This window comes from Nelusetta ayraudi, unplaced genomic scaffold, assembly GCF_046127955.1.
Source record: "Nelusetta ayraudi isolate G7.1 ecotype Tasmania unplaced genomic scaffold, CSIRO-AGI_Nayr_v1 ptg000111l, whole genome shotgun sequence".
Lineage (NCBI taxonomy): Eukaryota > Metazoa > Chordata > Actinopteri > Tetraodontiformes > Monacanthidae > Nelusetta > Nelusetta ayraudi.
This window is the reverse complement of record NW_027466161.1, coordinates 53,135-71,072: the sequence shown is the minus strand read 5'-3', so window position 1 is coordinate 71,072 and position 17,938 is coordinate 53,135. Positions and strand designations below refer to the sequence as shown.

General features: G+C 43.1%; 1 protein-coding gene across 1 annotated transcript in view; it reads right to left on the bottom strand.

The window, feature by feature from the left end:
• Positions 1-15,706, bottom strand: part of wwox (WW domain containing oxidoreductase) — a 137,044-nt gene extending 121,338 nt beyond the window's left edge. Inside the window, exons 1-5 of the mRNA XM_076049207.1 lie at positions 15,436-15,706; positions 14,616-14,680; positions 14,416-14,473; positions 14,153-14,322; positions 1,828-1,934 (exon numbers count right to left, since the gene is read on the bottom strand). Coding sequence (XP_075905322.1) covers positions 1,828-1,934; positions 14,153-14,322; positions 14,416-14,473; positions 14,616-14,680; positions 15,436-15,542 — 507 coding nt within the window. The 5' untranslated portion in view covers positions 15,543-15,706. The remainder of the gene's footprint in view (positions 1-1,827; positions 1,935-14,152; positions 14,323-14,415; positions 14,474-14,615; positions 14,681-15,435) is intronic.
• Positions 15,707-17,938: the final 2,232 nt, after the last annotated feature.

Genomic DNA, 17,938 nt, shown 5'->3' with positions numbered 1-17,938 from the left:
GAGCTCAGGGAACTGTAACTCAGCGCCTTGACTCTGTTTGAATGTGGCAGGCAGGCAGGCAGACAGACAGACAGGCAGGCAGGCAGGCAGACAGACAGGCAGACAGACAGGCAGGCAGGCAGGCAGGCAGGCAGACAGACAGGCAGGCAGGCAGGCAGACAGGCAGACAGGCAGGCAGGCAGACAGACAGGCAGACAGGCAGGCAGACAGGCAGGCAGACAGGCAGGCAGGCAGACAGGGAGGCAGGCAGACAGGGAGGCAGGCAGGCAGACAGAGTGCAGGTGGCGCTCGGCACACAGACAGATTCAGATTCACTTTAATTGTCACTTGATGCACTATTTCGGTACGTTCGCGTGAAAAACTTCTGCACTGAAGCTCTGATGGAGCCAAAATATTTACTTTCTTTCTTTTTAACTTCCAATTTACTGCCATTGTTATTTAATGTATTAATTATGGACCAACTAATTGTTTGATTGGTTGTTTGTATTGTTTTATCAGGGGTTTGTGCTACCAAGGGCCACGCCCCCTCATCACTATAGGCAGGTGACGGCAGCAACCTGCACTATGTTAGTGTGCAGCCAGACAGTTTCAGATGGCTATCAAGCCTTTGTTGGATTATGGATTTCTGGATTTTTGGATTATTTCTGCCAATGTCATGGAAGCAGCCTGTGCTGCATTGAGTACTGTTGCAGTAAGACTGTTTTGGTTTTTATTACGTTGGGAATAAACAAGCAATCTATTGGCTCCCCGAGTTTTTTGTACAGCCAGGCTTGGCCGTGCGTCAAACTGAACAATTTCACCAAGAACAAAGCCCAATATTTTATTGGAGAAATGTCGCGCTTTTAAGCTCCAATACAATAAAAAAAGAAAGAAAAATATGATCAGAAATACGGACGGACAGACAGAGCAGATTTTTCGCCCTATCTATCGTGTATGGGATCGCCGCTGCCTCTGTCGCATGGACAAAATCAGTTTGGAAGCGCAAACACCAAAAAGAATCCTGCGCTCGAGACAAAGATTTTTTCCCACGTGTGTTTAGACAAAAGCAGCAACATCAGTAGCAGCAACATCAGTAGATGTGTCCAGTGGATTTCACAGCCCCGAGGGCCTCACTTCAATTAGAGACCTGGCCCAGTTTAAACACTGCTGATCTACTCTGGCTCACAGGCGTTTGACGACCTCTCTCTCTCTCTCCCCCACCACCCACTTCTTTCTTTCCCTCCCTCTCTCCCTCCCCCTCTTCTCCATATCTGCGCTCAGCACTCGCCCGCCGTCTCCGACTCCTGCTCTCTGTAATCAAGCCGCTGCTAATGGTTTATTCTTTCTGCTCCAGCAGCCACATTTCACTTGTTTATTTTCCCACACTCGTAAATCTGGGGACGTGTCACGAGCGCTGCGATATTAGAGCAATAATCTCAGGTAATTATCAGATTCCCTCCACCCCCCCACCCCTCCTCCCAACTCCTTCCATCTACAGGAACTCAGGCAGAAGTTTAAACTCTGCCCAGACACAGCAGGGTATTTTTCAAGGACCTTTTACCACCTCAAGGTTTATCAAAGAATGACACAATACGGGAATAATTACGCCGGTGTGACTCTCCATCCTGCTCCTCCTTTGCTAATCTGCTATTTCCATCATTAATATTCACGCTGTGACGTGTGAGTTCATATGAATGATTCCCCCGACCAGTAAAGTTCATCTAAATGAGGATTGGACAACTGAAGTGACAGCCGTCATGCCTGTTGGGTGGTGGTGTTACCAAGCCTTTGTAACTAAAGACCCTCAAACACAAAGAGGTTTTTCTCGGTGCTTTGAGACCAACTTACCCACTCCTGCTGAATGGCGCTGACTGCTTTCACGGCCCGGGAGAGGTTTCGACAAGCCAGGATCACACGAGCGCCGTGCAGAGCAAAAGTCCTGGCCGTCTCAAAGCCTGGGACACGACAGACAGACAGACAGACAGACAGACAGACAGAGACAGAAAGAAAGAATGTAAGCAAGAAATGCTTCAAAGATTTCTTTCCAAGGAGATAAGTCAGATTCTCAGGGGTTGGATCTAATAGGGCACTTGGGGGTTTGGCGGTGGTGGGTGTGTGAGTTGAAATCCCTATCAATTTTCCATTTAATTTCTTTCATTGAGTAACCCAGTGGTCGAGGAGCAGGAGTTAATCATTTCCCTCTGAAGTGATGAAACTGATTGAATTACGGAGCTTCCAGACTTCCTCCTCCTCCTCCTCCTCCTCCCCCACCTCTCTAGGATAAAGTTTCAGATTCCCGAGAAGGCGTCGACGCTTGTAATGGGTTAAAGGATGGGGAGGTCAGTTGTTAATGATGTTGGCAATAATCCATCCACAGCTTTGGCTATACTGGAATAAAAAAAAAAAGCCGGGTTGTAATAGATGGATGGACAGATGAACTATCAAATGTATTCAAAGGCGCAGCGCAGCGCAGCGTCATATTGCAGCACATCAAAAGTCCGCTGATAAGGACGTTCCCTGGCGACAGAACGAGGTCCAGCGGATACATGCTGGATTTATCAGTGACTTTTTCATGGCTCGGTCCAAATCACACAGCCCTGATAAAAGTGACAAAAAACTGGAGATAGAGGGGGAGAAGTTCAGAGCTAAATTACAAGTCTAAAGGGGCAATTTCAACCCGTAGGTTGAACTAATTTATGTGACTGACTTTTTTTTCGCCCCTCCTTCACCATCGGACTTTTATTCCCTGTGACATTTACAGTCCTTAGAAAGAGTGGTAGAAATGTAAAACAGCACAGGGCCCAACCTGAGCCACCGGGCCGTAATTCCACAGTTAGATACACACAAACAGCGCAAAGCGTCCCGATTGACTGGCTGACGGGCTCAATCGCCGACCGTGGCAAAGAGGGTCTGAGCAGCAGGATTTATCAGAGGGCGGATTTATATGAAGTGTAATTAGATTATATGTCTTAATCTGATTTTCATTAAAAGCAGAACTGGGAGACCTAATTGTGAGGAGAGTGTTAAGGACTAATATCTATTAAAACTCAGAATTGGAGTCGGATCAGAAGCCCTCTGTGACAAGTGAAGCATGGAATTAAATTATATGACACCTTATTAGGTGTGACGGTGGGGGACTGGAGCTGAGAGCAGCGACCGCTGCCCCCGCAGGAAGTGGGCGAAAAAATAATGAAAACAATGCACCTGGAAGAAAACGAAGGAAGGTCTTTCATAACACTGGGTGAGCACAGAGGACTTGTCAATAACAAATGAATAAATGAACAAATAAATGTATTTTATCTTTGTACTGTGTCTGTCTATCTGTCGTCTTCTTGTCTATGTCTATCGTGTATTTTGATTGAAGCCTGGCAGCAACGGGACTACTGATGGAAATTAGCCTTCAGCTAACTCGGCTATACTTATTTTCTTATAAAGAAATGTTGATTAATGTACTTTGTCTCTTTGTAAAAATACAGAATTTGAATCTGAATGTAGCGTAAAATCAATGAAAAACGTGAGTCTTGGATTGAAGTGAAAATGTTTGTGACGTACTACAGTATATTATTGGACGCAGTAGGTCCCAATATTTGGCCTGAGTATTTCACATGACAACACTTCACACCCTTTTGTTTTCCTCCCCCGGCCCTAATAGAGTGGACACGAGCTCTGGCTGCTGGTAAACAGCAAGTCCTCGCATTCACTTGTTGTGTGTAGCAACCATGAAAGTGAAATTAATCGACAGCGGTGTTTTCCATAATGGAGAACAAATTAGAATATGGCAGCAACAGCGGCAGTGGCGGCGAAGCCGTGTGTTTCCACTGACAAATAACAAGGGCTTGACATTAATTGTGAAATAACGAGAGCGGGGTTGCTGGAACAGAGGCTCCTCGCCCCGCCGCCGTGTTCGCCGGTGGAGGGGGCGCCGCTGAGTAAGTCCCTGGTCAGGTGAACACCGGGGAGAGCCTGTTCCAGCGCTGTCGGCTGGTGGCGGAACATGACGGGAGGTCGGGCCGGTGGGGCTCGCTCGCTCTGGCAGATCCACCGGCGCCATAAGCTGTTTTCCCACACGGCAGACGCACAAACACACTCGCGCAGACGCAGCGGTAATACTAATAGCGGGCGGAAACAAACAATCTTTCAGGTCCTTAGAACAAACGAGTGCAAATGAAATGAAATGAAAGGCGGGGGGGGGGGATAAAGACGCTGCGCTCAGGGTGAGAGCAAATGTTCCATTTGGAGATTCACAAAGTCAGAGAAACACAGTAAGCGGCTTAACTGCGGCTGAGGAATATGTTTTACTGTAACGTGGAGAAATGCATAAGAAACAGTGTAAAATGTCCATTAAGCAGTGAATGCTCTTCATGGTACATTAGGATCCTGGCCCTGCTGATATCCCCCAATAATGAGTGTGATTTAGTGATTTCACGCTTTGTTTGTCCTCCCCGGCCCGCCGCCTGGATCCCCCCCGCCGCCTCCACTCACCCCCCACCCTCCCCCAACCCCCCCATACACAGGTGTATTGGCTCAATGTAATGAGATCATTACAGGCCTCGTCAGTAAACGTGTTTATTTGGCAAACGGAGTCGCCGGCTCCTTCGCTTGATCTGCATCCAAAGAGGCATTTAACTAAAATAAGCTCCATGGCACAATCAGCCGATGGGAAGTCCATTCGGATCGTTACAGGACCTGTGGGGAAACATGTGGACCACTTCCCACAATCCTCCTCTCCTAGGGAAAAAAAAAAAAACTGAACACATGCACACGCCATCTATCACAGTGATCCAGTCATCAGTCAATGTTCCAACGATGCCACCGCTTCTCTCCAAAATCCATCTTTGTTGACCAGTGTTGCTCACCAGAGTGTTTGTTTCACCGCCGTTTAAATGTTCCCACAAAGGAGCAAAAACAAAGCACAGAAAGAGTCAAAGAAATCTTTGGACGGGGGATGGTTCTTATTAGGTGGGCGGCTATGCTCTGCACGCGTCAAGGCTCGGCGCTCGGCCTTCCTTGTGACGGGGTCTTGTTCCTGGAAATAAAAATAAAAAGACGAGGGGGAAAAAGTGAGGCGGCGTGATAAAGCTATCAAAGCGTAGGAATCGGAAATTCAAAACAATAGCAGGATGCCCGCAGTGTGATGGAAAATACAGAGCATGCGATGCACTGATGTATTATGTATTAGAGCCTGTGTGTAATAAACAAAAACAAAGGGTCCTTCCCTTCAAGCTGAAACCCCCCCACCCCTTTATTTTACAAGATGCTATAAATGATCCAAATCACATTCATAAACGGCCACTGTTAGAGAGGAACTGGCCAGTTGCACAGAGTAAAGAGTCGTCGATTGACTCCTTCCAGTTTGGAGTGCGCAAATTAACCGTGCAGAGGTTTGTGTGCTGTTTCTGCAAAGGACTGCTGACCTCAGTTAGACACAAACTCATGGAAGCACCAAGTGTTGAAGAATCCTTTGCCACCGGAGGTCCTGGATGCTTTAGTTCCAGGGACATTCAAACTATGGCCCGAGGGCCATATGCGGCCCGTCAAGCTTTTTAATCTGGCCCGTCGAACTTGAAGAAATTATACTAAAAAAAATAAGTGAGTCTTTAAAAAAAGTTGGATTTCATTCCTTTTTTCAGTGTTTCAAAGTCATTTCAGTAAAGAGCCGAATGCTGAGGGGCTTCAAACACACTGGTTTGGATGTAACTTGGCTTTTGCCAATTTTCAATTAACATTAAACCACGTTTTCTACATAATCACAGGATCCATCCATCTGCTGCTGCTCCACTACCCCCCCTCTGTCACATTTTAGAACCCAGTGTGGCCCACCAGTCAAACAGTTTGCCCACCCCTGCTCTAGTTAAACTCAGACTAAGGCGCATACATGAAGGAGCAAGTCGAATTCCAACCGCTTCATCCGGGTGTCTCGATCCGAGTCAGAGAACTCTGATATCAGTCAGAGTGACGCGTTTACGTGCACTTCACTTGTCCGGTTGTAGTGATTAGACAGGCTTTGCTTGTTTTCAAGTGTCATCATGTGAACATAATGTATTAAACCAAAGGGGATGATGACAACTAACTGGGGACGAGCCGAGTGCACCAGTGCCTGGATCCCATTGTCCCAAGGAAAGAAGGAACGGCACAACCTGCCGTCCACTCTGGCTGACTTTAGGATCCCCTCTAATTCCCCTCCATTAGCGCCAGAGGAGGGACGCGTCACCCCAAAAGTGGGATGTATGGGTAGTAATTACAGCCCAAGGTTGAGCCGTTCCAGGTGAGAGCGCCGGAGTGCTGGTGTAACCCCTGCCCCCGCCCTCAGTCCACTCCACTGCCCCCCTCTCCCCCCTCCGCCCCCCACCCCCACCCCCACCAACCTCCAATACCCACAAGCCCCTTCTCTAGCACCCTGACCCTCTGTGTCAACCTCCAACTCCCTGCACAATCTCTCATCGCAGCTCCGAGTCACACCGGCCTTACCTGACCACCACACACACACACACGCACGCACACACACACATTGGTAAACTTGATATAGACACGCGTGTAGCAAGATAAACACAGACGCCTGCTGGAACACACATATCTCCTGAGCATTAAGGTGTTTTCATCACTGTCATCCACACAAACCTCCCTCCTCCTCCACACACACACACACACACACACACACACACACACACACACACACACACACACACACACACACACACACACAAACACACACACACAAACACACACACACACACACACACACCATGTAACTTGCAGCCCTCATCATGTGCAGACTGTAAACTGGGAAGCTCTATAAACTACCTGACTACACACAATAACCTGCGCCCTCCCCTTTTCATTTCATTTTACCTGCAGCCATTAAGCACATATATGCATGCCATCCTTTCTTTCTTTACTTCTATTATATACACGCTGTAATTATTATTGAACCCACCCTGCCTGCAGCAGCAGCAGCAGCAGCAGCAGCAGCAGACCTTTTGTATGTTACACCAGTTTGGCGTGTGCATAGCAAATTCCATCCAAGGTTAATAAAGTTAAATAATTTGACTAACCAACCGCACACAGTTCTCATTAAGTCAGCAATAAAAGCATTAATCAGAGTAGACGTGTTATGCCCGTTATGTGGGGGGAAAAAATAAAAAACTGAAAGCGGCGTCAGGCTCTCCCTTGATGTTTCACAGCGCTGAGCCGACACGGCCTCCCCATGCAGCGGACACCACTCGGGAAATACCACCAGACTGGTTTGTACACACACAGATGAACTCCGGATGTCATCTAAAGCCCACACAGACACTCGGCAACACACACACGCACACAGGCACACAGGCACACAGGCACACAGGCACGGCATGCCACCCTCACCAGGAACATCTTTTTATCCATCTAATTCCTCCCACTATGAATAATGCATTGCCTTCCTTTCCGAGACTGGGGTTTAACGCATGGCTGCGTGGCTCTTTAAGGAGGTCCTTATTCATAAACAGCAGTGCAGTAAATACCGGAGCTTTGCAGCCAATTTAATGGCAGTTATGCTTAACAAATCTGCCTCAATCTAATGATCAGCCACAAAGCCGGGCTCTGGGTTTAATCTGCGCACAGAGGTTCCCCCGACTCGCAACTCACTGAATATGCTTAGAGATCTCTCCATCCAGAGAGAGGGGCGCAGCGGCCTGACACTTAATCCTCCCGGCACAACACCGGGATCAACACAAACACGGAACAATGTTCCTCTTTCATGAATAAAAATAACATTTAAAGTCTGAAAACATCGGCGAGATGATGCGCAGAGATTCTAGCCCTCTAAATCTGGGCCGCTCCCGGGCCAGACCGCCCCGCGTCGGTCCCGCATCTTATTCCAGGGTTGACCCGACACCTCAGCAGCCGCACCGTAAGGAATCCAGTTGATGCATCAAAACCGAGTAGGGTTTGCACGCTGTGGATATTACTCGGCAATCCACACACAAAAAATGACTTAAATCAAAGACGTCGGGTCAAGGCAGGAAGGAGGGAGGCGGGAAGAGGAGAATAGTGAGGATGAAGATAGAAATACAGGAGGATTCATCAGCAGAGCTGTCTGCAGCTAAATTATTACTAAATGCTGAGGTCCCGTCTCTGATTCACAGCTCTGTGTCTCATTTCCATTCAGCATCACCTGCTTAGCTGAATTCACAGCTTTTGCCAACACGGGCACACGGTGATCATGCTGGACTGTCAGGAATTATGAGGTGGTTTCACACATAAACGTGATAAATACATGATGGCCTGTCAGCAGAGCAACTCAAAATGCAATAAATTTCGACGGAGGGAATCACAAAGTTCTGCGAAATCATTTTTCTTCAGTGTTTCTTGCCGCAGTCTGCAAGTTCCACATTCCTCTGCCAGCACAGCGCTGCAAATTCAAACACATGTGTCTGAAGGCAGCAGGCTGATTCAATAGATGAACCAACAACACACATAAAAGTCTATGGCAAAAGGAAAAAAATAACTCATATTGCACAGTGAAGGCAAGGACGATGAGAGATAAAAAGCAACTAACTTTACACTGCAAGTGTGGCTACAAGAAGCAATACGGGGGAAAAAATAATAGTAAAAATTTAATTTTGTGCCCTTCACAAAGTAAAGACAACTCCACAGGGGGGCGCTCACCAACTCTGACAGCATTATTTGGATTACCGCACTGGGTGCCTCACACAATCCAGATCAGAACCCCTTCCAACTGGCTGTAGACATATCTGTATATACATGTATGTATGTGGGACTGCCACAATTATCCAAGTAACAGATGGAAGCAATAGAAGGAATCATAAACGATTTAATGATCCATTCACAGTCTGACAGTAACACACATGCCAGTGGCATGATCAAGCTGCTACCTCCAGACCAGAGGGGGAGGCGGCACAGAAGCAGAGCGAGGAGAGCACCGACTTCCCGGGAGCCTCCGTCCAGACTGGCCGGCCACAGTCACAACAAACACTTCTGGGAGGGGCCTCGGCCCCCTGGAGGTGCACTGTAGGCCTCACTGTCTGAGCTGTGGCCTGTGGCGACTCCACCACCAGGGCCTTGAAGCAAACCAGCGAGAAGAGACACACAAGAGAAAAGAACAACATGGACAAAGCTAACAAAGGCCCGGCAAGTTTTGTTTGTTGGCCATGTTTGAAAAAAAAAAAAAAATCCCAAACACAATTTTTTTTTTCTACAGAAACGCTCTGCATGATACTAAAGACAGAATGAATACAAGTGAGAGAAATCACTGGTGTGGGTTTTCTACTTTGCTGTGCGCACAGTGGAGTAACTGGAGTCATTTAACGTTTTATTTCTGTCCAACACTCATTTTATGCGCCGCTGTTAGAGTGTGGGAGACAGATGCAGGGAGAAGTTGAAGCAGCGGCACAAGGCTTATGACAGAGACGTCAGAGGGAAGAGATGACGCCACGTTCCAGAGGAGCCCAATACAAATACAGCTTCGGTCGCCACGGGAAAAAAAATACAGGCCTAGTAGACATTAGATTGGATTTCTAGTAAGTTTAAAAGTAAATAATGAATAACTCAGTCTACAATTTCCATTAAGGAAAAAAAAAAAGATTTTTATAAAACACAGTAGTTGCCTGAAATATCACAACATTGTCCCTTTAAGGACACCAGTTCCATGGAGCCCTGGCCAGTAAATAACCTGCGAGTTAGTTGATAGGAGGCGAATTAGAGCTGGAGCAGCGGTGCGTAATGGGAATGGATAGGAGGCTCAGTCTCAGGTCAAATCCGCTTAGGAATCAATGCCAAGGTACAGGTGTACAAGCACGGGTCTATAACAGCCAGAAAACCTTTTAGAAAAAAATAAAATAAAACAAAAAGAAGAAGGAGGGAGAGAGCATTCCAAAGTGTGATCGTTCATTTCCATTATCACAATTAAAGACACCAGTCGGGCTGCTACGGGTTTTTAATTTGCAAAGGAAAGCAGAGAGAGAGAGAGAGAGAGAGAGAGAGAGAGAGTCAGAGAGAGAGAAAGAGAGACTAATGTTGGGAGCCGAGCGCAGCGATCACATGGGCGAGACAGAGTGCATTACCGTGGAGCCTCCCAGCACCGCGGCACGACAACTTCAGGGCAAGTCAGGAAAGCTCCACACGGTGACATTTCACGCGTAAATAAACCCATGTAGGTGCTTTTCATGTGCATCATTTGCGTCAGGAGCCAAATCAAAGCGCTGAAATGCAAATTTGGTAATTAAACAATATTCCACCATCACTAATAAAAATGTCACAATTCCTTTTGGAAGGAATAAGCAGTGAGGAAAATGGAAATAGCCCTGACGCTTGGATTAAAACACTATTGATGCCATTAAAATGCTAAGTGGGCCCGACCAATTGGCATAACCACATTTTACTGGTGGAATGTCAAAGGAGTGCACGAGTCGCAGCAATTACTATTAGAATACACTTAATTATGGGGGCTGCATATTTAATATGTGGTATGGCAAGACAAAGGTTATGTTAATGTCTTTATTAAGTATTCACACATTGTAAAAATGTCTGTGTTCTTGACACAGGACTCGGCCTTTTGAGAAGAGCTGCTTTTTTTTTTCAGATGAACACATTTTCATTTAGTGAATTCACTGCAGTCAATCTAAAATGTGGATTATCTTTTTCATTATTTTTTTTTTTTAACGCATTTTAAGGCATAAACAGGCGCGTGTGGAGCCGTTAATACGATAAGGTCCTTAAACCCCGGGAAAAGCCACGCCACGGACCTTGAGTGCCCTCTTGTGGTGGAAAATACACTCACCTTACAATATGTACTGTATATAGAACTTTACGTGTGCATGATTTAAAAATGTATATATATACATATATATATATATATATATATATATATACATATATATATATATATATATATATATATATATATATATATACATATGTATATATATATATATACATATATATATATATATATATATATACATATGTATATATATATATATATACATATGTATATATATATATATACATATATATATATATATACACATATATATATATATACACATATATATATATACACATATATATATATATACATATATATATATATATATATATATATATATATATATATACATATGTATATATATATATATACATATATATATATATATATATATATACATATGTATATATATATATATATACATATGTATATATATATATATACATATATATATATATATACACATATATATATATATACACATATATATATATACACATATATATATATACACATATATATATATACACATATATATATATATATATATATATATATACATATATATATATATATATATATATATATATATATATATATATATATATATATATATATATATATATATATATATATATATATACACACACATATATATATATACATGAGTAATTAATATAAAATATTTCAATAGCCCCTGACATTTCCTCCAGAGAATCTATATTTCAGCTGAGGTTTAGATTCAATGATATTAAGGAACAGATCCACAGTTTTAAGACAGATGTTCATGGCACTGCATCCTCAATGCGCTTTAATTGGACTGTGGAGCTTGTGCATTTTTTGCTCTCTTCACTCCTTCACATGTTCAAGGAAGCAGTTTGAGGTGATTGGAAATTATTATATTTTTTGCCTTTAAAAAATGGAACACGGTGGTCATAAATGAATGGACATGGCCGGCAACTATTCTCGGGATGTGGTGTCTAAGCGTGACTCTGTTGGTACAAAGGAGCCCAAAGTGTCCCAAGAAATTTTCCATGACAAGATTCCAGCCAGCAGAGCAGTGCCTGACCTGTTGATCTGAGGCAGGATGGGTCCGGCCTTTCATGTCGCTTTCACCCTCTGAGTTCTGAGCCTGTGCAAACTCAACACTTTTCTGGTGCGAGATGAAAGACGTCTGCTGCTGTCGTCCATCTGCGTCACGGTTCAAGGTTCAAAAGAAAATGTTTTTTTTTTTGCGTATCTCGATTATAACAGGTGGTTATTCAAGTTGCTGCTGTTTTGACTTTAGGTGTGAAAAGGCCTTGGGTCAGAGTTAACTGCAGCTCGCCGAATAGTCGACACAGATCACTTTATGAAAGTTTGTCCGGTACCAACCACAAATAATATATGAGCCGTGTGTGGATCCATCATTCCATTCAGTCATTACTAAACGTAACTGCAAGATCAAGTTTGATTAATCTCTTGGGCTCAGGTGGGTTTTTAACATTAGCCACAGATTGGATGGAAAGAAAACTATTATTGATTTTGTACTGATTGTCTGCAATGTATTGACAATGAATAGATTAAATTGTAAAAGATTGTTAAAAAAAAAAAAAAAAAAGAAGAAAATCTGCTGTTATTATTATTATTGTTATTATTATTATTATTATTATTATTATTATTATTATTATTCATAAAAACTTGAGATGAGGTCAACTAGGTTCTGAAGTGTTTTTCCATGAGGGTTCCTGAGCTGCAGTAAACTGCAGTCTTTACTTTCTACTTAGCTGCAGTGTTGCAGCAGCATCCTGATAATACACAAGCACACACAGTAATTAAACCACTCTGTCTTTCCTCATGGGAAAAGGGATTTAAATATAAAACAATCAACGATTTTATGTTTATTTGATTTCCATCTGTCATTATCTTCCCCCAACAAAGCAGCAAGTCTGAACAAATAGCTGCCACTTGTGCTAATTTAAAATAAAGCAAAGAGGAAATGCATTAGTTTCCAGACCATTATATAGTGAGTCATGCATTTGCAGTGTACGAATGGACGCCATTCATTACAGTTAACAATGACATCTAATTCAGCCCAGCTAATGAACTTCAATACAATCATGTTGGGTATTAAGGAGTGATTTGTTGAGTCTAAGTGTATCATTTTGGAGCCTAATGTTGATGAATTGTGGAGAGATGGAGACTGGGTGGATGCGCAGTCACGCTCTTCTTGGGACTGGACGATACCATAGCACCACCTAGTGGCTTCCTTTGGGAAACGCACACCTTCCGGAACAGTGTTGATTCCGGAAGAAAAAGAAAGCGCTTGGAAATACCACCAAAAATAACGTGTGAGACTGCAGAATCAGCGCTGCAGAAGGTGATTAATTGGCCAGCAAAGGGAAAGTTTGAAGTGGCGGCGAAATTAATCAAGTACTGATTTTACTGCCCTGTAAAAAAAAAAAACTAAATAAAAAGCTTCTGAAAGCTCAAACGCCACAGTTAAAAACAAGTCACCAGGAGGCTCCTTAAACAGCAGGGCTACTGGCAGACAACAAGCAAGACAACGCAGTTCATCTCAAAGCCTATGTAACTGCTATGAGAGGAATACAAGTGATCTGGCTGGCAGGGAATTTTTTCTTTTTTTTTTTTGGCCTTTAAAAAAAATGGCACACGGTGGTCATAAATGGAAGGACATGGCCAGCAACTATTCTCGGGATGTGGTGTCTAAGCGTGATTCTTGCTGCTACTGCTTCATGTGGCGTTCACACTTAGAGCATGAATCACAGTGTGATAGAAAACACCACCAGACCTCCAAATCAGGGTGCACGGGTTTCATCCCGTCATGAAAAAGGGGCCACTGCACACTGTACTGGATTGAAAGATCACGGAAGAAACATGGAGCAGACTCCTACATTTTGACATCCCTGTGAGAGCATCGCGACAAAGTGGCCATGAGAAGTGAGAGTTTATCACTGGGAGCAAGATGCAGAGATGGATGCCTGCCACAGACAGTAATCACTGAAAAGGGAAACCATGCTGAATGCCAAATCCCCTTATGCTGCTGTTGTGACCACAAACAAGAAAGTGTGGATGAAAAACAAAGGATGAACTTGGGGATTTCGAATCTTCCTCCTGTCAATATTATGACGCATTCTTCAAAACAGGCAGTGATGGATGACAGGTGACAGCACAAAGCCAGGAGAAAATCAAAGCCCTCCACTTCCATAAGCTGGCACGACACCTTGAATAAAAACACTCCAGCCACTTCACACTGCTGTCAAATATAATATTTGCTACTGATACCTCATCAATGTTTGGTTACACAAAATGATTTTTTCTCCTTGAATTTTTGTGACATCAGTGTTTGTTTCGTGTTGTGTGACATTTTTTGACAAAAGAGAAAAGTATGCATCGAAACAAACTCACCGACGCCAGAGTTGCCACCAGTGATGAGCACAACCTTGTCGGAGAGGTCACGACCCTGCAGGATGTCCAGAGCGGCCGTGTTTCCGTCGAAGCGCTTTGGTTTGACGACCACGTCCTCCACCGTGAAGGCTTGGCGCGGGTCAAAGTATGTTGTCCTCTTGTTAATGTGGCTGGAAAAGCCAGGAGAAACATCACGTCCATTACAAAACATACTGCAGATTCGATCACCATGACAGGCAAAGAGAGTTCAACCATCCACTTACTCTACATAAACGATTTGGCCCTTTTCATCAGTTTCTTGCTCCCAGCCGTACGGCAAATCTGCAGGAAGAGAAGACACGTGAGGAAAACGATGATCAGTTGTTCAAAGAAATATTTTATATTTTTTTTTACAAAACCAATATGTAAGACATCTGCTTGGGAAACTATTCTACTCAATGGTTGTAAAGTCAAAGTCAGTAACCTCCAGCACAGCGCTTCTTCTTCCCCGTCTTTGGGTGTTCCCACTGTGTCTTCATCTCATCGTGGCTGTCAGTAAAGAGGCATGCAACATGAAACAATAAACACGGATGCAGGTCTTGTTTAATTTGTTCTTAAACCGAGGGGTGGACGCATGAAAGAAATCTGTTTGGTATATATTCAGGCTCTGATAAAGAATCATAAGAATGCATGAGCAAATAAAACCACATAGCTTTGTAAGTAGTTCAAAGAAAAAAATAACCCCTGCGACAGCTGAGAGGAAACAACCGCAGTGACAACAGTGGAGATAAAGAATCACAGTTTGCCAAATTGGGATCAATAAACTACACAGTAGTTCAAAAAGGCAGGTACAACAAACAACCAAAGCAGATGTGCAAAAGACAGGCAAAGTGTGCAGAAGGTTTTCTCAACCATCAGTGCCAGAATGCTCTCTGTCACACAGCGTGGAAGAGTTCTAGAGTGATGATGATGATGATGATGATGATGATGATGATGATGATGATGGCTCCAGGCAGGAAGGATCTCCTGAAGCCTTCCTTTATACAACCTACGGCCCCACTACCACCGACTAAGATATTCGTATTCTATATTTGATGTGGTTGTGAAAGCCCTGTAATGCAGTGGGAGGTGCACCTTGCGCCACTGCTGCGGAATTTACGCTTATTTGACTACTTTTACATGCTTAGCATGCAGGATGTGCTGGCCATAGAATGGAGGCCAGCACATCCACTATGGTGGTAGAGGAGGGGAGGGGGAAAACACTTGAATACGGACACGTTCGAATGACCGTTTGCGATACTCACTTTGCATAGTACACCCAACCATCCTTCGTGGATCTCTCTTCCCAACCGGGCGGTAACTCATCTTCACTGTCCGTGTCGTCCATGCCTGCGTATTTAAGAGCCGCCATCTCTTCCACGCAAGAAAAAATAAAAATAAAATAAGCCCAAAAGCTGCTGTTTACGGCACAGAGAACAGGTGGACGTGGAAGTTAGGAGGTGGACGACAGTCACTGACTGGGGAAAAGAAGCGCCGACACAGCTGCGCCGCCACGCTTCCGCAATAACACTGTGACGTCGACCGAACAGCCTTGTGGGAAATTGAGGCATTATGTACCGGAAGTAGCTTAAGTAAAAGTACGGCTTCTTGTGTGTACTCTGGGGAGACTAAAAGTACTGATTCAACTCCTTTACTCAAATAAAAGTGAGATTGTAGAGGCTCTGAAATCTACTTTAAAACAAATTTAAATTCGTATTATTTTTCTTGCCATGAAACGGTACAATAATGGATGTTTACACTCTTCATATCATTTTCTCCATTTTTCTTTTTTCTCTGTACTGAAAACGTCCTGACGTGTGACCCCAAAGCCAAGGTACTAAAATAATCTCCCTCTAAAATATTATCTAGTTTTATATTTAAATACACAACAACATTGTTCAAATATCTCTGCATCAAGCAACAATAACAACTTTACTAAATAATAAGTGAATTAACGGAATTTGTGTCTTTTAAACATTTTAAACACAAATATAATGAGGCTGTTTTTTCAATGTAAAAAGAAGAAAGTACTGATATTTTTGTGCATTGCAGCAAAAGTAAAAAATCTTCAGAAAAAATAAATTGTCAAGTAAAGTACAGAGACCTTAAAAAATCTACTCTGTTACTTTGTAATTTACCACTTTGGGATTAATGCAACTTGGGGGTCAAAATGATATTCACATGAAAAAAACATGTGGTTGATTTCTTGCAGAAATTGTGTTATTGAGAAAAAAAAATGGTTTATGATAAGTTCAATTAAAGAGGAAGACTCATCATGGGGCAGTCATGGGGCTGCTGTGCAAAACTCTTCCCTATCTGCACATGAGCTGTTTTCAATACAAAGGACATATTTACATCCCCTGTACCTGTCTGTTTGGCTGCCGTCTGTCAGGGCTGAATGTCTTCTTTCAAGATGATGGATTATTAGTCATATGGCAGCAGGTAATTCTTAAAAATGTTAAACTAATAATTACCATGAATATCATAACAATAACGTAGTATTCAACAACAGACAAAATTATATGATTGTGTATTTTTTTTTTTTTTAAGTGTATAAGATAGCATATAAGATACAAAAACTTCTTTGTTTGTTGCTCATTGCCTATCTCATATAATTCAATATTTATCACAAAACATTGGCGATTTTATTGTCCTCCCGAAAGAGATACACAAAAATGATGAAATCCAAAGCACATATATTTGTATAATATTGAATCAGATGAATTCTTGAGATTTAATGTGGCTATCAAGCTGAAATTTGCAGCCGTCGTGCCTCCTAAATGCATACAGAGGCTTTATTCAGTCTGTTTTATAACGTGTTACTTGCCCCCTTACAAAGCATCAATAGTAGCTGCATTGTTACGCACTGTGAGTGGGTTCTCTGGCTGCTCCGGCTCTCTCTTAAGATCCTCTTGTGCCACTCCTGTTTGCTCGTGTCACGATGTAAAAAACCCACCGCTGCTGCTTAAAGTGAGCGGTTTCTCTGATTATTGTGGGAGTCAAACAGAGAAGTCGCCACTCTGGGTTGTTTATGGCCTCTGAAAAAAGCTGTAAATTACAGAACACGTTCCGCAAGCTCACTTTGAAGAAGTGCTGACACATTCTAATGCAGTTAGGGCCTCTTTGCAGCGATGCACATAAAGTCATGGGTAAACATATGGTTCATTTGTGAATTCAATTAAACTTTCCATTCAGTGCAGCAGAGAAGCATGTGGTTAGCATGAGCACAACAACAGTATCGTTCACAGTAGTGCAGAGTGAAAAACAGGCCTCGTAGAAAACAATGTTTTTTAGTTCAGCTATGAGGAACCACAGTGCAGGGAATACATGGAACCATCTCAATTTCTCTTTCATTATGATTCTTCTGCTGGTTTATTGGGACATTGAAGCTTGGTTGAAGCTTTAACCTTTGACCTTTATTTAGGTCAACTCATGTCTAATTCTGTCAAAGATGTGGGTTTCTGGGAAAGAGTCTAGAAGCATATTTGTGGTGACAACATTCTGCACACCTGGGAAGTGTTTTCACCGTCTGAGCTCTCAAGGAAATGCCAAGTGACATCGAAACAGAGTCCTGGAGGGGCCTGAAACTTAAAGTGCTCAACCAGTGACATAATAACTTAATTAAATAAATGAATCTTGAAAGGGTTTGAACTTTGAACTAACCTGACTCATAAAACTTTGAAATAGAAATTCACTTAAAGGATCCTCATTGGCTTACGTTTATGTCATACTGTGTGGCCAAGACCGAAGTTGCAAAGAAAGATGTGG